This window comes from Acipenser ruthenus, chromosome 28 (genome assembly GCF_902713425.1).
Source record: "Acipenser ruthenus chromosome 28, fAciRut3.2 maternal haplotype, whole genome shotgun sequence".
NCBI lineage: Eukaryota > Metazoa > Chordata > Actinopteri > Acipenseriformes > Acipenseridae > Acipenser > Acipenser ruthenus.
The window spans coordinates 23,339,119-23,358,915 of NC_081216.1; the positions used below are offsets into that span (position 1 = coordinate 23,339,119).

Below are 19,797 nucleotides of genomic sequence, written 5' to 3' on the forward strand. Positions count from 1 at the left end.
AACAGTAATTAGTAAGGCCATTGCCTGTATTCTTACAGTAAATATATTAAATTCAGTTAAGGCTAGGGTTCAGTGTAGGCCAAGAAACTTAGTAGCAGGAATATACAAATCATATTCATTGACAATTATTTCCTGTTTTTATCAAAAGCTAAAAGAAAAGTTAACCTGCTACACAAAAAGGTGTCAAATATAATCCATTGAGCTCTGCCTAGTGGTTTCAGCACATCGTAAATTTGATATGAAGTGTGCTAGTTTATGGTCCTAGGCTAACTGTAAGTTTCATATTTCTGAACCCTACATTATAAAATACAAGCACTCTGTTTGTCGTGTTTTGTTTTGACTTCCAATTTGAATTGAGCTAAAAAAGCAAATCAATTAAATTAAAACATTAGAATAGTTTCCAAAACTGTCATTGCTGTGCTGTTAATGTCATGTTTGTTGTTTGTTCAGTAACTCCAGCAGTGGAAAGGACAGTTCCAGAAATGGGTGCTGTCAGCAGATTGGAATTTGATCCCAGATGCCTCAGAAATCTTTTTATCTGCTGAAATTGAAAACAACATGGGACACAGCACAGTTCCTGTGTGCAGCAGCTACTCTGTCACATTATTCCAGGCCATCCTTGTACGGGGAACAAGAAGCTCGTTTCAGTGTACAGATTGCGCTGTGTGTCTGGTAAATGTTCGGCAGATACAGTATACGGTTGCCAGAATCTAAACCAGATTCAAATTTGCCACTAAATTACAGTAACTTCTTTGGAAAACAAGGCCTTAATTATTTTTGTCCCTGAGCTGAAGAATATGAAATTAAGTTATATATAATTCAAAAAGGAAATCCATTGAGTGAAAAAAAAATGTATTGAGTGTACATGAGAAAAGAACTGCATATATTTTGGTAAATGAGACTTTAAAGTCCCTCCCTAGAGGGTCATGACCCCCAGTTTGAGAACCCCTGCAATATCCAATGTAAGAGCTTTATTCTAACCCACCGGTGACACACGTGTGTCCTCTAATACAGTCAAGCAATATGTATCTGTATGCTTTTACCTCATACATCAGGTGAGCATCGTTCACTGTCTTGTGAAACAGAAGTGTGGTTTCTGTGCTCGCGACTGCACGAATGGGACCTGTGAATGAACAGCAGTTCAAATAATACCATTCCTCACATCTCATATAAAATGAATAATTAAATGCATGACATTTTAACATTGTGCATTTAGAATGCTAACACTATAAGGGATGAAGAATCATTCGACAGTAATAATAATAATAATATTCCTACTACTCAAAGTACTGCTAGTAATAATAATAATAATAATAATAATAATAATAATAATAATAATAATAATAATCTTTACATCATTTGAGGCTCTAATTAACAGTTAATAACTAACACATGCGCACAATTCTTTTCATTAGAGGGCACTGTTCTATTAACAGTGAATATAGAGTAATCTGCTCCTTTAAGCGTATGTGCAGCATTAGCCCAGCCTGACTCTTCAGCTTCATTCCCATAAATAAATGATACAGCAGTGCTGAGGGATGGATTTCTCAACCTCGCTTCCTACCATTACAGTAACGTTAGCCACAACCAGTGTAATTGTAATTTGCCTGCAGTGTGCTATAAAAGTTACAGGGCTGGTTATTGCTTCCCTTCTCTGGTAAGTTTGCAAGGAGCTCTGATTCTCAGTAGACATGGAGCTCCCTACAGTGCTGACAGACCACACGAATACGAGCGCAGAACCATTCTATTGGTATGAGTGTTCTGGTTATAAAAGGGTTTAAGGGATTGAATAAAACCATTGTCAACAGCAGGGTGGGCTGGAGCTGAAAGGGAATGAGGCAATGTGATTTCATCTTTGTGATCAGTTTAGTGGAAACTGCAGAAAGACTATGTTTTGTTTGGCAGATGCCTAATTATCTGGTATCAGCATATTTATGGGCTGCAACTCCCTCTTTTATAAGGAAGCTATTTAATATTACACTTGAAAAGTTCAAGCAGAAGTATTCTCCATTTAGACACAAAGAAAAAACAGAACAAAACAGGTTATTTAGATGAGATGTACTGCAACAATCCTAAATAATAAAAGCCTTAATTATTTATTCTAGCTGCCTGTAAATGATCTTTAAATACTATTATGACAGGCTGGTTTTCAGATTATTTACCAACAAAAAAGCACCAAAACCTGTCTAGTTGTGTAATTATATTTGTTTTACAATAAATACACTGTTTTCTTCTTTAATTAATTTTTAATTTCTTAAAGTGGTGCAAAATGTGCATTAGTCTGCTTGTAAATATAAGTAATCCCTTATAAAAGTTTAGTCTGGTCTTTTTTGCAGTTTTACCCTGGTTTTCCATGTTCATTAATATGCTCTTCTTTGCAACGCTTGCCTATGCTGTAGGACATTATCTTACATGTGTTAGAGGGAGAGCAGCACATTTGGTTTGTTAACATGTCAGGCTGTTATCTATATAAAGCAAACCACATAATCCTTTATTGCTCCTGCTTGGCACCTGAACTTGGCTCTGCTCTACCTTTCTAAACGGTTTCTACATTCCCTCAGTCCTACTGAGCACATTGCTTTACCAGGCACGCAATAAATCTCAAATGAAATAAAAGACATCCTGAAAAAAAAAACTGGAGCTCTGTGCTGAAATTGGCAAGGTGAATTATGAACAAGGTTTTGTTTTTTTTTTGTTCTGAATATGCCACGTTTAAAAAAAAAAAAAAAAAGTGGGTTGGTTTTATTAAGTTATGCATAACGGATTTAGAAAACAGAAATTGTGTATAATACAGAAAATAGGTACAATACCGCTGAAAGGAGCGGAAAGAGGATTCGGAGCAAAGAGAAGAACAAAAACAAAAACTGTTAATGCTGCTAAGCTAGGAATGTCATTTCATATCCCTTAAGGTTCATTTCTTCTCATTTTGACACAAACAGGTTGTTTCAAACTTGTTGAGATTGTGCTGAATAACATCACATGCACATAAACGCTGCTTCCAAGACACTTCCTTCCTTTCTTTTTTTTTTTACTGTTAAAGCCTCGTAGTTTATGCTCTGCATTATGTCATCGTGCACCACAATAAACCTTCTTGCAAGCTAACTGCATATCTATAGTCAGGCAGCATAGCTCCTGTAAGAGCAAGGCAAGTGCATTTTCTGGTACCTGCCCATCTGTTTCTTTCCTTCCAGCTCTTCTGAAGCCGCAGACACTGAGGCTGACCCACAAGCAGACTCTTAGCAGCTTTGCTGCCAACATGTTGAAGGAAATAAGAGCTCTCCCTCGCTGTCTGTGATTAATACTTTCTATCTGAACTAGGCCAACCTCCTCCGCACTTTGAAACTGGAGGGGTAGAAAAAAAGCTCAAGGTTGTCTAAAAGATTCCTGAATAAATGCCCTGAACTCCATCCAGTCAAACTCATATACATGCCATACACTAAATCATGAGGGGGGGGGGGGGGGGGGGGGGGCACACAAACATGTATTTTGTAAGTGACATTATTGTTGAAATGTTTGTCCACTTCGATAAGTAATTAAAAAGTGTTTGTTAGAAGATGCCTGCATTGAGAATGCTTAACTAGATGTTCTCACATGTACCTGAATGAACAGGTTTTTGTTTCCACTGTGCACACTATAATGCAAGTTAAAGTATCTTCAAAAATGTAGTTTTTTTTTTTTATTGTACCCTAGCCATTTTATTATGTTTACAAATAAATGGGCACTTATTGTAAATTACTCAGTTGACAAGTCTGTGTCTTAGTGGGTTGAGGAGCTGCTCTTCAGTTGTGCATTAGCTGCCTGCCGTAGATGTACAGTATCTGAACAGGCCAAATCAGCCAAGGTATCTTTACATAAGCAAGTGCCAGCGCCATCTAGTGCTCAACTGCTTTGGATCAAGTTTAATTTTTTTTTTTTTCCCCAGTGTATTTGCTGGGCACTAGATGGCACTGGCCCTTTCTTGTATAAACATGCTTTGGCTGACCTAGAACTGAAGCACAGCTCAGACAATATCAAAAAGTAAAAAAACACAATATTGTAGTGACGTCAGTAAGAACTACTAATAACAAAGAGAAACAACTTCCATGGAAGCTAAACCACATGCAAGGGTGAAAAGATGAAAAGCGCTGCCTCATTGCAAGCACGTATTGTAATGTGCAATAGAAAGACAACATTGACTTCACTGTAGGTATCTCAATTCGGTTTATTTACATAAATATGTGTTTTGGAGACAGAAAAACAGGAAGGAGCACACAGATTCCTCTGAGGTTCTGCAGCCACAAGGAGATTCCTATTTGCTCTCAGGTTTATTCTAGTTTTGGCGTGTCCTTGGACTCGCGGTGCGCAGGGAACACCTCCCACGGACTGTTCAAGTCGAATTTCCGGAACTCCTGGGACAGCTCGACAGGCTCAGCCACCACACGCTTCACCTCATCATCATAACGCACCTGAAGATGGAAGGGGAGGCATGAACACACGATCCGGGGGGGGGGGGGGGAATAACACTCCCATTGCACAGCAGTTGGACCCATTCCAGGTTTTATTATGAGCTTGATTAGCCACACTGTGTCTTATTTAACCCGTACTAAAGCCACTGTATGGAGCTGCAAGACTACTGAGAAACAAAGCTCCTTGGAGACTTGCCAGGGAAGGAAAGCAATAACCAGCCCTGTAACCTTTATAGAGCACTGCAGGCTTATTTCCATCCCACAGTTGTGTTTGGAGGACATTATTGTTAAATCAATTTCCAATTAAAGCCACAGCCCCACTATCATGCTTACTTTATACTATAACAGAATCACCGGAAAGGTCCATCATTTTTTGTATCTGGATGCACCATAAACCTCTGTAATTCAATACTGTATGTGAATACTTGCAAACTCATTTAAATAAAAATAAAATATGACTAAAAAAACTCCATCAAGTCTACCTGTTCATTGAAAAAAATACCTTTTACACAAAAGGAATAAACATTGAATCGGTTAAACATAGATTTATAGGGCTATACATTATTCCATAGTTTAGTCCTATATTTTCTGTAAAGCTAATATTTTCAACACAGGATCATGAGGCTGCAGAAAAACAGATTTACAGCCTTGAATAAAAAGTGAATAAAACTGTTCTTACTTCCACATATCCAGAGAGAGGGAAGTCCTTTCTAAATGGATGACCCTCAAAACCATAGTCTGTAAGAATCCTTCTCAGGTCAGGGTGGTTTGCAAAGAAAACACCATACATGTCCCAGATCTGAAAACAGACAAGATATGAAAACATGAAATGCTGTATCACAGCAAGAAACACCACACAAAAATGCCATTTAAAAAAAGTCTCTTCTTATCTGCTAACAAAGAAGCCAAATGGATTGTGAAGCAAACCCTTAACTAGGTACAGATCCAACTACATCCATGCAATTCTTAATAAACCATTACAAAAATAAATAATACTACAATAAATTCAAAAGGCATTGTGTAAATTATTCATATACATAAATGATACTACTGCTTGACATAGTTTTATCTTATTAAATGTGTCACAGTACTGCCATTTGTTATACTGTAAATCTGATTCCCATTTGGAGGACAAAACCTTGTGGTCTATATATGCATTTCTTCTGTTGAAAGACGTAACAGTCAATCCATAATTAACAGTTGCCAATCCATAATTAACATGTGTATTTGTTTAAATACTGGTAATTAAGGTGCACATTCAATAAAAAAAATAAAACACAATGCCACTATTTTTTTTTCACTGCTCTATGGCGACAGATTCAATCAAGTTTTACACATTGTACTGACTGGCCAAACAGAGTGACCTGAAACCGAAACACACAATGCTTTCCCTTAACTATTTCAGAATAAAATGCACCCATCTCTCTCGTATACTATACATATATTGAATGGGACACATGACACTGTAAAGGGGGTTCAATGAATCACCACTTACTTGGAGCTACAAGCAGGAATAATACAGATCTAAATGATTGGTCAGATCTGCCGCTGTTTAGATAGCTGTCTAGATCCCTGTGATTCTCACCTCTCTCTCGTACCAGTTGGCTGCGAGGTGGACTGGTACTGCAGAGTCCACGGGAGTCAGCTCATCAGTGTAGGTCTTAATGCGAATTCTGGAGTTAAAGCGCAGAGACAGGAGATTGTATACGAGCTGCGAGAAAGTGAACAAAGTCAAGTCAGATGGGATTAATCTGCATTTAACACCTGTCTGCTGTTACCGACTCCTGTGTGGCTTTAAAAAAAAAAAATAACATAAATAAAAACCATAACTATGGTTTGATGTTTGACCCACATGCCCATGGTATTTAATCAGCGGGGAGATTAAAACATAAGAGGTAGAAACTGCACACAAGGAATGGCCAAAGCGCAGAACTTAGACAAGGTAGCGAAAAGGTTTGTAGTGCTTTACCTCAAACCTGTTCTGGCGAGAGGGAACATCCACTGCTGTCTGGTCAGTCAAGTTTTTAAACTGCGCATTGGTGTGATCTCTCAGGAAGAGGAGAACTGGAACCACCCCATCAGGGTGGATCATAACCTCCAGCTCATTAAAACAGGTCACCTGGAAAGAAACACAAGGTAAGCATCTATACATGCAACACAAACACACACCTTTTGTTCTTCACTACCATTTAGTTCCTTGTCCTCACAATTGCATACAGGTGTTGTTATACCAGGTAATGCAATCGCTGTGTGTTGTATTAAATGTCAAACTAATTTCCCTCAGTAACAGCATCAAGCAACACAGCCCCCTCTAGTGGACTAAAGACAACAGCACTGCGAAGCTGTTTACATAAGGGACAAATCCATGGAAGGCTTGCAAGTAAATTCAAGGATCTTAACATCGATACAGAACTTGACTGGTACACTTAGAGATTCTTGTATGGTGAGCACTCCACTTTCTGTGCTGTGAATGAGGAGCTGGAAACATACCTGCACTTGCTGGACATATTTGGGAAGGATCTCTGCGATATATTCTCCAAACGCTGACAGCTGGTTATGGGTCACTTCATCCTTGGGCCTGACAGTAGCTGAAAACACAGGTATTTTTTTTTTTTTTCATGTAATAAAACAATCCACAAAGCAGCAAAGCCAATGATGCGAAGTGACATGTTCGATTAAAAAACATCATGCATGCTAGGCTGTTGTGTGCATGCAGCTTTCTGCACAATTTATTTTTTAGAAATAAAATATGGCAGTAGAGGATTGTGTTGTTTTGCACATAGACAATTCAAGATAAAAGGAAAGAAACAAAAATGAGTAAAAGCATTAAACAGAATTTTGTATAATTTTTCTCTGCGTTCAGTTAATTTGATTGGGACCCACACTTCTCAAACATTTAAAAGGGTAACTGTTTTATAGCCTGCTTTTAATCACTTTTTTTTTTACATAAAATATTTAGAAATTTTAAAACAGTTTGTGTGAACTCTATATGCATTTTAAAATAGATGTAGATAGGAAACTTAGCATGGTACAATTATGCACCCAGTGTCTGAGGGGGGTATAGTTGAGCCAATTTCATAAATCAGCTGTATTTCAAAAATACAAATACAATGACATTTTATTGTTATTACTGTTTTGTGGTCAATGTTAAGTCATATATATATTAAATCACTTAAAAATAAATGGGGTCCATTTAAAAAGCAGCATACACAAAAAACAATACAAGCGAAATTGTTTGTGATACTCACGTCTGGTCTCTGTGATTGTGCTGTCAAACCTGGCATGGACCAGCGCAGGACTGCGACTGACAACTGAAACATATATAAAAAGAAAATGCATTCAATAACTAACTGGGTTTACTGGGAGAAAGTATTAAGAATGCAGCATTCAGCTCTTGAGATTCATATAAAGAAGATCTGAATACCTTTATCCACTCGCAGGTAATTGTTCAAATGTAAGTAGTGGACCCACTTAATATATCTGGATATGTTTTAATCAATTGGAAGAGGCTACGTCCAGACACAAATTAAAATGTGTTTGTAGAAAAAAGCGGGATCAACGATTAAAAGACAAGAAAGGTCACCCGCACCACGAATTATTGAAACTATACCTTGACACAAAGAAATAACCGCTTCACAATACTGTGCCAGTTTAGCGAAAGGCAGTTGCAAAAAAAAAAACAACAGCGCGTTGTTTTTATATTTACCAATCTACCTTGTTGTTTTAACTTACAACCAAAATTCCTGCCGAATCCTCCGCGGACAAATCGACACAGAGAGGCCGCCATCTTTGCCGGAACTCGGCGTCCACGGTGATGTCATAGAAACCTAAGCAGAGAGGAAATGGAATAGATCCAGACACAAACAAAGACAGTGAAAACTGCAAGCCTGTGTTTGACATGATGGCTCCACCGTCCCCCCAGCAGAGGACGTTACCTCCTCCATATTTAATCGACTATTATAACTCCTGACGTGCTTCGGTCTATCGAGGGTGTTTCGCACCGGACTCGTTTTCAGTTGCACACACGGTTATGCCAGGAAAAGGCTCGTTTTCTAGTTTTTCACACAGTTGTGCGCCAGTGCAGTGTTTGTTGTTGTAAGCACTCGTCCAGTAGTAATAACTAGGCTTGACTCTTATTAACGGAGAAGGACCACAACGTTAAAATACACACACATTAAGAAAACAGCTAGGTTTGGAAAGTCCAGGTAATTTAGGCATACCATACTACTAAACTTACAAACTCGTTTTGCGTTTTGTTGTCAAGCGAATAACTGAAAAAAAAAAAGAAGAATCATTACGGCCTAGAAAGAAAATGTCAATAGCATTAAACTTCTGATGACATTCTGAATCCAAGTATCTTCATTTAAATTAGTACGTCAGGGTTTTTGAGACGCACATTGGCTGGTATGTACTAGCAAATATTAAATACTAATACAAAATGCAGTGCTTTGTTTGAAATCCGATATATTCTAAAACACCTCTCTTGACATGTAAACATTACTGGTTTTGCCTGAGTTGTTTTTCCACTGACATCAAAGAATGTAAACATCATGATGCTTTATTTTGATATTTGTGTACATGTACTGAATCCTTCTGTAAATTGTGGTCATTCTAACAATAACAACAAAAAAGAAATTGGTTCAGAATGTGTGACTGTAAATAAGTTATTTTAGTAATGATGAAGAAATCAGTTTAATATATAAAGAAATTGATGTAGCATTTTATATCCAAGGATTTATCAGATTTACCATAGAGCTAATAATGTATAAGATATGAATATTTTAGTAATGCAAATATGTACAGTACTCTCCTATTTTACTTACACATACAAAAATTGTTAATTTTGAAATATTGAGGGAGCACTGGATTACTTAAAGGGGGAGCTGGGTATTATTATTATTATTATTATTATCATCTCTGAATTTACAGATGGAGTTGAATGATGACAGTGGGGTGCTGAACGTCGGTGGCTCTGCCGAGGAAAACTACTTCCTCAGCTACACCTTCACGGACCGGACCCACTCGGGCCGGGTGGTGAAGAGCATCATGGACCTGTGCCTGGAGGACGGGCTCTTTGCTGATGTCACCGTCTCGGTGGACGGGAAGGAGTTCCAGCTGCACAGGCTGGTGCTGTCGGCTCAGAGCTGCTTCTTCCGCTCCATGTTCACCTCCAACCTGAAGGAGGCGTACAACCGCAGCATCGAGCTGAAGGACGTCAGCGCCCCTGTCTTCCAGCTGCTGGTGGATTATATCTACCACGGGACCATCAAGCTGAGGGTGGAGGACTTGCAGGACACCTATGAGATGGCCGATATGTACCAGCTGACCGCGCTGTTCAAGGAGTGCTCCCGGTTCCTGGCCCGCACGGTGGAGGTGAGGAGCTGCCTGCAGGTGATGTGGCTGGCTGATCAGCACAGCGATCAGGAGCTGTACACCACAGCCAAGCACTGTGCCAAGATCCATCTGGTGCAGCTCCACCAGACAGAGGAGTTCCTCAACCTGCCTCTCCGCCTGCTCATCGACATCATCAAGGGTTAGCACTTGAAGCATGTTAATATATATATATATATATATATATATATAAACACACACACATTAGGGATGGGACCAATACAGCTGCTCCAAATAATTTTCCTTTGTCTCATCTGAACCGACACATTTCAATTGAAAGCTGGTTAAACTTTTAAGTCACACAATTAGGTTGTGCTGCGTGTATAATCTCCCAAGTGCTTTCAATTAAAAACAAATTGTCGCCTTTTAATCTGTAAACAGGTGAGTTTCGCGATGCAGATCCACATTATAAACACATAAGCATAAGAACAGTGTGTAATGTCTTCAGGTAGGTTTTTAAAAAAATCCCTCTTGTTACAATTCTTCGATCTATTGATGTTGAGGTTTAAAAGTTTTAAATTGAGATGAGGCAAAACATACATGATGATAACTGGCAAGTTAAATGCCAACAATTCCCTTTGAATCAAAAGCACTCTGCAGAACCTCATGACATCGTTTAAGAGCATCGCCATGTTCAAAGTAAATGTCTTTTTTTTTTTTTAAACCCTACCCACAGCACAACCTAACTGTGTGATTTAAAAGTTTAACTGGCTTTCAATTGAAATGTGTCGGTTCAGTGAGACCTTAAAGTAAAATTATTCGGAACCGCTGTATTCAACCCATCCCTAAGATAGATAGATAGATAGATATATATTTAAAAAAAAAATCCTTAACGACTAAACAGAGTTTACACGCTACTTCTCTTAATATTTTCATGATGATTTATTTATTTACTTAAGTGGCAGTTGGATTGCATCAATGCTGACGAATGGGACTCATATTGAAAGTTTATTGATATAATTTTATGTCTCTCTTGAATCTTTAAGTTTAGGTCTCAAAGAACTAGTTTCAGAGGGTCCAATTGGAACAAATCTTGGACTTACTAATGTTACTGTGTGTAGTGCAACATAAGTGCTGATGTAGTATGGTAGTAAGGGTACGTGAAACTTGTTGAAAAAAAGTCTGATTTAGAAAAGTCTAATTGCTGCTTTTTTTTTTTTTTTTCTTTAAACCTACAGATGGTGTTCCAAGCTCACAGAACCCGACCGTTGCAATAGAGACATGGATAAACCACAGCAAAGAGGAAAGAGAGGGTTACTCTGTCATGCTGCTGGACAGCCTTAAGGTACAGTATCTACATGCTTAAAATGGGTAAACTACTGCATGTAATGTGTATTCAAGTAAACTGTGTTTCATTTTATTTTTAAAACAGGAGATTGGTGAAAATGTGCACATCTACCTGATCGGGAAGGAGGAGACGCGCACGCACTCCCTGGCCATGTCCCTGCACTGCACGGAAGATGATGTCATCAGCATCAGTGGGCAGAACAGCCTGTGCCACCAGATCACTGCAGCCTGCAAGCACGGGGGCGACCTGTACGTGGTTGGGGGCTCCATCCCTCGCCGCATGTGGAAGTGCAACATGCAGACCATGGACTGGGAGCGCTGCGCCCCGCTGCCCCGCGACCGGCTGCAGCACACCCTGGTTTCTGTGCCGGGGGAGGATGCCATCTACTCCCTGGGCGGCAAGACGCTGCAGGACATCCTGTCCAACGCAGTGATCTATTACACCGTACAGGACAACATGTGGACCGAAACCTGCCAGCTGGACACATCTGTGTCCGGAGCAGCTGGGGTTAACCTGGGTGGCACCATCTACCTGCTAGGTGGAGAGGAGAATGACATGGACTTCTTCACTAAGCCATCACGGCTTATCCAGTGCTTTGACACGGCAAAGCAGAAGTGCCACATCAAGCCCTACATGCTCCCCTTTGCCGGCTGCATGCACGCCACCGCCCACAAGGACCTGATTTTTATCGTGGCCGAGGGCGACTCACTGGTGTGCTACAACCCCCTGCTGGAGAGCTTCACCCGGCTGCGCTTCCCGGAGGTGTGGAGCTGCATACCCTCCTTCTGGAAGGTGGCAAGCTGCAACGGCTGCATCTACGTCTTCAGGGACAAGTGCAAGAAGGGAGATGCCAACACGCTTAAGTTCAACCCCGCCACCTCTGTCGTCTCTGTTATCAGGGGTATCAAAATCCTCCTGACGAACTGGCAGTTTGTGTTGGCTTGACCCCATCTTAATTGTTACGCCACCAAGCTGTTTTCCTGAATCTGGGAGCTTAGTGTGATTTGGTGGGGAACAGTGTGTCTCACTGCTTTTGTCTGTGCAATCCTGCTGATGCGCTCTGTCTCTGGTGCGCAGTAAAGTCACCACTCTTGATTCCCAAATATGGTCAGACACCTTGATCTTTGCCTTATTTGCCTTTCCATAGCTTAGTTCTAGCAGTTTTTACTGCAAGCATCATGACACGTAGATGGAAAGAAGTCTCCCATTGCAGAGTAATTTTAGCCATTCCAAGTTTGCTTACTATTGAGTATAGATCATTTATTTCCATCCCTGTTGGTAGCTGTGCTTGTCTGGGGTGACTAATTAAGTACATACAACCTCAACACTTTTTGATGCTTGGATTACCATAATACTTCTGTCTATTATGGTAATCCATCAACACTAAAATCTGAGGCTTGTAATTCATGTGATATTTATAATTTACCAATTTTCATGACGTCTCTTCTTTTGTACGCATCATTAGGTACTTTATGTCAAAGTACCCAAGGCAGACCCTGTAATATATATATATATATATATATACACAGTATATATATTTTTTTCTGTTTTCTCTTTCATGACTGCCTAATGCATCATTAGAGCTAAAGACAAACAAGTGGGATTACAATAAAGAAGCACTTCGGACACAGCTGGTTTCACTTGAAACCAAGCAGAAAACAATTCTCTTTATTCTTTTAATGGCTTCTGTGAAGCGACTCACTATCCGTAGCCTCAGAAGCCACGCAGTGAAATTATAGTTAATATACTGGAGCTGGACAACAAAAAAAATGCCTGACATAACACAGTCATTAGATAGTTAATGGATGAATCGCATGATTGCTTTCAATTGAGAGGGGATTGACTCTGTTCTCTAGCATCTAGAATGGCCGCTTGCAGTAACCTAATTTCCTGGTGTGAGTAATTCATGCAGGTTTGTAGACACGAGCTCCACCTTCTAAGAGCTACAGTTGCCCATCCTACTGAAACTGATTTGCAACAAGGAGATGGAGCTTTTATGAATCACAGAACACACATGGGTGTGGGATAATGAAATAGTCATGTGAGGGACAGTCCATTTCCACAGGCGTTCCTGCTGCATATTTAGAGAAGCATTTTGAGTTCTTTGTCACGTTCTTTATGTAATAGGAGAGAGAAAGGCTTTGACATCACATCGAAACGCTTGTCTAAATGTTTAAAAGGGCGTGTTTTATGTTAAAGGTGTTTATTTTATTTGTTCCCCCTAATCAAGCTGTAGGCCTTGAAAGAACATGTATCGTGTAATGTGTTAACTTAGGAATAAATACAGTTTTTGTCTTTCCATTCTGAGAAATATTTAAATGGGAGAAGATGGAATCTTTTTTTTTTATTATCATGGAGTGTGTGTGACATGCGAGTCTCATAGTAAAAAAAAAAATACTATAATTAGTTACCTTCATGTGTGCGATAGAAAGTCATTCTGCTTCCCCATGCTTAATAAATATATATCCCTGGTTTGTTTCTCTCATTATGCTATTTTTTTTTTTTTTTTTTTTTTTTCAGTTCACGACATTACAAGAAATGTTGTTTTTATATCTTAACCCGTCAGAGTAGAAAGCACACATAAAAATGATGCTAACTTTCTTATTTTTGCAGTAAGGTGGACCAAACATGTTTACAATTTAGACAGGTTGCATCTGGTCATCCAAATGGTCAGTTTACTCTTGATAATTGAGTATCTCTCAAATGTATTTGAAGAAAATGTTTGAACAACTGCTCAATTCCTTGTGTAAGGCGTTGAACTGGAAGTGAAGCATGTTTTGTTTAGGTTATGTTGGAATTTAGCCAAACCCACTGATAGTGTGTATCAATCAATCAATCAATCAATCAATTGTTTTTATATAGCGCCTTTCATAGTGGACCACCCTCAGAAAGCACTTAAAGTGTACATATAATTAAAAAATAAAATTAGCCAGTAACTTATATATATATATATATAAAATTTTTATTTATGAGCAATACAACATGGGTATACAGATCTTAGTTTTAGAAAAAGGATCCAGAAGGAATAGATCATTAACCAAGTTATCCTGTTTCAAAGATGCCAGAGGTGTCAGTAACAGCATCACATTGAGTTCCAATGTTCAATTTACAGAATACAAAAAAGAACATTGTAATTAAAATGCATACAGAAGTAAAGTCAGTTATTCCTTATAAAATAGTACAAATGGCAGTTCTGAAATTTGTAGAAATTAGCAGCTTTCAGTTAAGGGACTATTCTGTAGACAGGCTCAAGGCAGACTAGTTAACTATCCCTACAATGCCACTGGTTAGTATCCCCTTTGCCCTAGGATCCTATTTTATTCCGTCTAGATCACAAATTGACTGGAGGAGGGACGAACCTTTTTAGGAGGATTGTCAGATCAGATCAAGATTAAAACAAGAGCATACTTTCCTGTTTAATTTAAATCTCAGCTTGGATTAGATTCTTTTGGCAGATGAGTAATTTTAACGTACTTTTTTCGTGTGCTGTTGGTTGTGTTTTGGATAAGAGTATTTTGGCAGGTTACAGATTTACAGTAAGAGATATTTTAACTTACTGTTTTGGATAAGAGTATTTTGGCAGGTTAGAGATTTACAGTAAGAGATATTTTAACTTACTTTTTTCGTGTGCTGTTGGTTGTGTTTTGGATAAGCGTATTTTGGCAGGTTATAGATTTACAGTAACTTTAGTGGCATTTTAACTTTCTATTTCAGAGCATCAAGACTGTATACAAAGATGTGTTCCGATGAGAACCGTGGCGCGGAATCTCCAAGCCACAGTTGAACTTCTGTTTGAAGCAGTGCTGCTGGTTGTGGTTTGGATAAGAGACTTTTGGCAGGTGATATAATTGAGAGCGCATACGATTATACGTTCCCTTTCAGATGTTGATTAGGATACGAGGCACCTGGCGGATAAGAGATTATATAACTATTTTCATATCACTACAGATGTACAGTAAACAGAGGTATGATGAGCAGATACAAGAACTCTCCTGACATTCTTAAGTAGTTTTGTTGTACGTGGTTCAATTACATTAATCATTTTAAAGCCTCTCCAACAGCAGGGATATTACACAAAAGTGACACTTGAGAATCAAGTGGCCAAATTGGCAAGACTTAAACTGTGCTTTTTTTATTTCTTTTTTATGAAAAGCACTGCTCAGGAATATGCTTAATATCCCAGATTGCAGCATGGAAATCTGTGAACACTTACTGAAGATCAGAACTCTCTTATCAGAGAAACACTACTTTTACCAGAAATGAGATGTGCTTGATTCAGCCAGGAGGCTCCTATGTACTAGGTCAGCTTCTTAAAATAGGATATTCTTCCCAACAAAATTCACAGAAGAACAAACAAAGCAAAAGCCAGAGACAGACGATAAAGTGAATCTCTGCTATACAGTTTATGTTGTACTTAAAATACTGAGCCAGCAGCACAGCCCCAATTAGTAAGGCAATACCCATTTACTATATCACATTGAAAGGAGTGTTAGCATAGTTTACATGCACACATACAGCATAGTGACACTCAAGCACAGTTACTCATAAATGAAACGTGTGTCGGCAGCTGAAGATTTAACGGTTATACAGACTAAAGCAACAACAGATTGAGATGATAAATTAAACAAACATGGACAGACATAACAGGAATTTAAAAAGCAGGTTTCTAAGAGAAGGGCAACTGTAAAGAATAGGTAGAACCTCCACTGGCTAGGTACACAACTGCACAATAACGTATTTGCATGCATTCATGAGTTACTTGCATTTCTATTGTACTTGTGATAATGCATGGACAGATTATTTACTGTAAACCAAGTCATGAAGACTGCCTTTGCCCAGATTAAACACAAAATTAATAAAATAACTTATTGGCCAGAATATATTATATATCACAAAATAATTAGGACTTTACCTACATTAAAGATTTTAAAAAGTTCATTTAGAAGTCAGACCACTCCTGATGTGTATTCTCCTGCTCTAATAACTTATTAAATGTACAAGGCATGGTACAGAATAGGGTGCACATGCCTGAGGCTTAGGCTGTACAAACAAAAGTTGCCACCGGCATGAAAACCAGAACCCATTTTCTCCACGCAGCGGGGAAGATGCTAGGTGTGTTCAATAACAATCCTGCACAAACCTGCCTTGAGAACAATTGGATACATTTTTGCCATACTTGCTTAGCTTTGACAGAGATGCCTTGTCCTGCACAATTATGTCAGAAACAAGCCACAATGTTAAAGCAAGTCTACATAACTCTGTCTTTCATTATATACTTCCAGTGTATTATGGATTTTTGCATTACCACCTGCAGGCTGATTTATTTTAACTTCCTATTTCAGTTCCTATTGGTTACGCCCAGTCTGGCAAATAAACCCTCCTTGCTGTCAAAAACCTGTCTGTCGAGTATTAATTACCAGTATAGTTCTGTATGAAGAATGTTCAGCACAAGGCAAAAGAGAATGACTTGCCTGAGAAATCTGCCCATCAGATTTCATGTTAAGAAGCTGCCATTAAACCGATTGTACCCCCACCCTCACCCTTAAACATGCACAGAATCACTGTGGTTTTCAATATATATATATATATATATATATATATATATATATATATATATATATATTAAATAGAATATACAAAGCATTAGAAACACCAGGGGTATATTGTGGGATACGGAGATATAGACATGAGTGATTGTAATCACTGAGGAATGGTCATTTAAACCATTTGCTGACTGACCTGCCCGGTCGCTGTTACCCTACATCCTATGTTGATTGCAATGGCAGGCGTTTCTCCTTTGTTTTTGCTCAACTCTTGTATATTTCTCTGACGGAGGATAAGTCCAGCGTCACGTAGGTTTCGCGGTACAGACTTGCTCATGGTACCGGCGCAGGACCTCCAGTTGTCCCTGTCGAACGAGGATGTGAGGACGGACGGACGCCATGAAACTGCACGCCTGCTCGGGGCTCCAGCAGTGCAGCTGCAGGGGGAAGACAGACAGACAATGAAGCTGCGTCTTACTGTTCATCACAATTCAAATGCTTACAGCTGTAAAGACTGGAGAACAAGGGGGGCTTGACTGAAGTCTTTACAATCCTTAAAAGCAGTTGACAAACCCTGGCCAATACTGCAAGCACAGCACAACACAGAAACGAGAACCAGAGGACACAGGCCTATAACCTCCCCCCTAAGCAAATTGCCTGCTATGGAATATCGGGCACACAGTTGTAACTTAAGAGTCAGTGCAGACACTTATTTACACAGAGAGTGGTGAGGCTACGGAATGGGTTACCAAGCCATGTTATTGATACTGTACCATTGAGATCCTTGACAAAAGTCTGATCTACCAGGCTCTAGGAACCGGACGAGCATCAATGTGCTGAAAAGCCTCATCTCGCTGTATGGAAAGCTGGGCTGTAGTAGCTGATGTGTTCTGTGCTCTGTACTCACCCTTATTAGATACGCAGCTACTAAAGTGGCACTGCGCGACCGGCCAGCCTTGCAGTGAACGTACACACTGTCTCCCTGCTCCTTGTGCTTCAGGGCAAAGTCGACTCCTTTGTGTAGATTTTCCAGACTGGGGACTCCGGTGAAGTCCACTGTGCTCAGACACAGCTGCTCCACTCCCACAGACTTCCACTCCTGAAACACAGAGAGAGAGAGAGATATGCACATCAGGGGTGGAAATAAGACTCCAATTGCACAGCAGTTCCACCCATTCCATGTTTTAATACAAGCTTGATTAGCCACACTGTATAGGCAACCAGGTCAAGTGTGTCTTATTAAACTCTAAGGTCTATCAGAATGAACACCCCTTAAGCCAGGGGTGTCTAATCACAGTCCTGGAGGGCTATTCCACTCCAGGTTTAACAGGTAAAATGACATCATTAACTACTGCAGGGTCTCATGAACCTTATGGGAAAGAAGAATGGCAATGGATATTTCAAATTAATCCAAAGGCGAGCAGTATCTTACCTGAGCAGTATTGCAAAAGTATTTAGTCTCATATTCTTCATTCATGGTAATAACGCCTTTCACGTTCTCTTTCTCCACCAGCTACGGGAAATTGAAGATTTAGAAATGAGAAAAAATAGCACGGTGCTAGTTTACTTCTTATCGCTGATAATCACCATTCAATAAACTGGATCATAAAATTGGGTGGGCAGCACCCAATTGACAGCAAACGTAGTATTTTCCTGCAGCTAAACGTCTCTCACTTTCACTTCTGAGTTTCAAAAACGAAACGTAGCACATCGACTATTCCGACAACTTTCACAATCCATTCACTTTTATCTACTTAACTGAATCTTTTCTAATTTTGAAATATAGTTCCCCCCTCAAAAAACAAACAAACCTGTTCTTAAACAATGACGATCAAAGCACTTTACAGCGTACACAATGTCAATTCACCCCAAAGTCAATACCTCTTGAGTCATTGATTTAAAAGGCAACGCTCCGAGAAGCACCGTTTGATCTATTCTGTCAAACCATCTCCTCGACGATATTTTCTCCATACAAACATTGTAAGCGAGGGTCGGATAAAACAGAAATCTCGCCGCCACACCTGCCATTTCAACGCCTTACCGTCTAAAAATATATATTAAAAAAAAAACTAAGACCACAACTTCGGAAGATTCACAGGAGCCACGTCTAGTGGCAGAGTGAAATCTAGCAGTGATTTTTTTTTTAAAGTGCTCCCTCTTGTGTATAGGGGGACTTATGACAGCTGTAAGAATGCTAGCTTGTTTAGTGGACTGGCAGCAAGTGTTCAGATGCTATGGTATTTCTTCTGTTGAGTTTTATGGCCTCCAAAAAAAGCAAGACTGCGATGCTATTTAAACCTAGAAGCTGTAAATAGGACAGGTTTTGATTGCCTGCTGCAATAGATCCAGGCAGGACTGAACATAGTTCACCTCAACTTAAACCTGTTGCCTGTTCGCTGACAGGACTGGTTACTTTTATACTGTATAATATTCACATTCCCGCATCTGAAATGCCCAGCGCGCACACACAGACACAGCACTGGTGGAAGGTCGTCATTTCTTTATTTCTTTATTTGTTTTTTTTACTACCTATGACTCACTCTTAGCTAAACATGCAGATAAGTTTAAGCAAAACTCAACCAGCTCACACATCGATAGGGAAAGCAATACTAAATGGTAGCCATAGCAACAGAGTAACTGGCACACCACAAAGTCAAAAATGGTGGTTTTCATATCCAAATGATTCGCAGGGGTAATAACCAAGGCAAACTTTTTTTCTACATATCGTTAGGTCCTCCAGACTTTATTTTAGAAGCTGGTGAAGCCCTTATATCCTGCTGCCACACTAGATGGGCTTCCTGTGCAGCAGGTATTAGGACCCCACCTGAAGGAGGGTGTGAAGCTCAGGTGGGATGTTAATACTTGCTGCACAGGCAGTGAATCTATAGTGTGGTATCAGGATAAATGAGCTTCACTAGAAAGTGAAGGATAGATGGGGTTTGGACAAACTAAATCTAAAGAATGATAAAGGGGACTTGGAAGGAAGTTACTATGCTAATGAGAAGCCTGAAAACGTATTTTAAAGCTTTGGTTATTACGTCAAATCAAAATGCGCAGAGATCCATCAAGAGCACTTTCATATCGCCCCAGGCTTGAGATGTGAGATTATTATGCTGTTCCAGTGCTGCAG

General features: G+C 39.5%; 3 protein-coding genes across 4 annotated transcripts; 1 reads left to right on the top strand and 2 right to left on the bottom strand.

The window, feature by feature from the left end:
• Positions 1–4,183: 4,183 nt before the first annotated feature.
• Positions 4,184–8,310, bottom strand: LOC117435080 (NADH dehydrogenase [ubiquinone] iron-sulfur protein 3, mitochondrial). Its single transcript, XM_034058004.3, has 7 exons — positions 8,178–8,310; positions 7,694–7,756; positions 6,936–7,033; positions 6,415–6,564; positions 6,031–6,156; positions 5,125–5,244; positions 4,184–4,445 (listed from the first exon to the last, which is right to left on the bottom strand). The coding sequence occupies exons 1-7, from the start codon at positions 8,230–8,232 to the stop codon at positions 4,305–4,307; spliced, it is 753 nt and encodes a 250-aa protein (XP_033913895.1). The 5' UTR covers positions 8,233–8,310; the 3' UTR covers positions 4,184–4,304.
• A 165-nt stretch (positions 8,311–8,475) lies between these two features.
• Positions 8,476–13,926, top strand: LOC117435078 (kelch repeat and BTB domain-containing protein 4-like). Of its 2 annotated transcripts, none has more exons than XM_034058001.3 (4): positions 8,476–8,849; positions 9,375–9,978; positions 11,015–11,121; positions 11,209–13,926. In XM_034058001.3, exons 2-4 carry the CDS (start codon positions 9,375–9,377, stop codon positions 12,067–12,069), a joined length of 1,572 nt encoding a protein of 523 aa, XP_033913892.1. In that variant the 5' UTR covers positions 8,476–8,849; the 3' UTR covers positions 12,070–13,926. The 2 variants fall into 2 exon arrangements, with proteins under 2 accessions (XP_033913892.1, XP_033913893.1); XM_034058002.3 differs by having other exon boundaries at positions 8,476–8,650.
• Positions 13,927–15,240: 1,314 nt separating this feature from the next.
• Positions 15,241–18,795, bottom strand: LOC117434672 (phosphatidylglycerophosphatase and protein-tyrosine phosphatase 1-like). The gene is made up of 4 exons (XM_034057275.3): positions 18,549–18,795; positions 18,100–18,180; positions 17,575–17,766; positions 15,241–17,104 (listed from the first exon to the last, which is right to left on the bottom strand). Exons 1-4 carry the CDS (start codon positions 18,693–18,695, stop codon positions 16,973–16,975), a joined length of 552 nt encoding a protein of 183 aa, XP_033913166.2. The 5' UTR covers positions 18,696–18,795; the 3' UTR covers positions 15,241–16,972.
• Positions 18,796–19,797: the final 1,002 nt, after the last annotated feature.

Bases quoted from the DNA above. Each gene is read 5' to 3' on its own strand.
- LOC117435080 (XM_034058004.3), bottom strand. From the start codon at position 8,232: ATGGCGGCCTCTCTGTGTCGATTTGTCCGCGGAGGATTCGGCAGGAAT. The intron at 7,757-8,177 runs GTAAGTTAAAAC...TATATGTTTCAG, and splicing joins ATTCGGCAGGAATTTTGGTT to TTGTCAGTCGCAGTCCTGCG. The intron at 4,446-5,124 runs GTAAGAACAGTT...TTCCATCTTCAG, and splicing joins CTCTCTCTGGATATGTGGAA to GTGCGTTATGATGATGAGGT.
- LOC117435078 (XM_034058001.3), top strand. From the start codon at position 9,375: ATGGAGTTGAATGATGACAGTGGGGTGCTGAACGTCGGTGGCTCTGCC. The intron at 9,979-11,014 runs GTTAGCACTTGA...TTAAACCTACAG, and splicing joins GCTCATCGACATCATCAAGG to ATGGTGTTCCAAGCTCACAG. The intron at 11,122-11,208 runs GTACAGTATCTA...TTTTTAAAACAG, and splicing joins TGCTGCTGGACAGCCTTAAG to GAGATTGGTGAAAATGTGCA.
- LOC117434672 (XM_034057275.3), bottom strand. From the start codon at position 18,695: ATGGCAGGTGTGGCGGCGAGATTTCTGTTTTATCCGACCCTCGCTTAC. The intron at 18,181-18,548 runs GTATTGACTTTG...AATTTCCCGTAG, and splicing joins TTAAATCAATGACTCAAGAG to CTGGTGGAGAAAGAGAACGT. The intron at 17,767-18,099 runs GTAAGATACTGC...TCTGTGTTTCAG, and splicing joins ACTTTTGCAATACTGCTCAG to GAGTGGAAGTCTGTGGGAGT.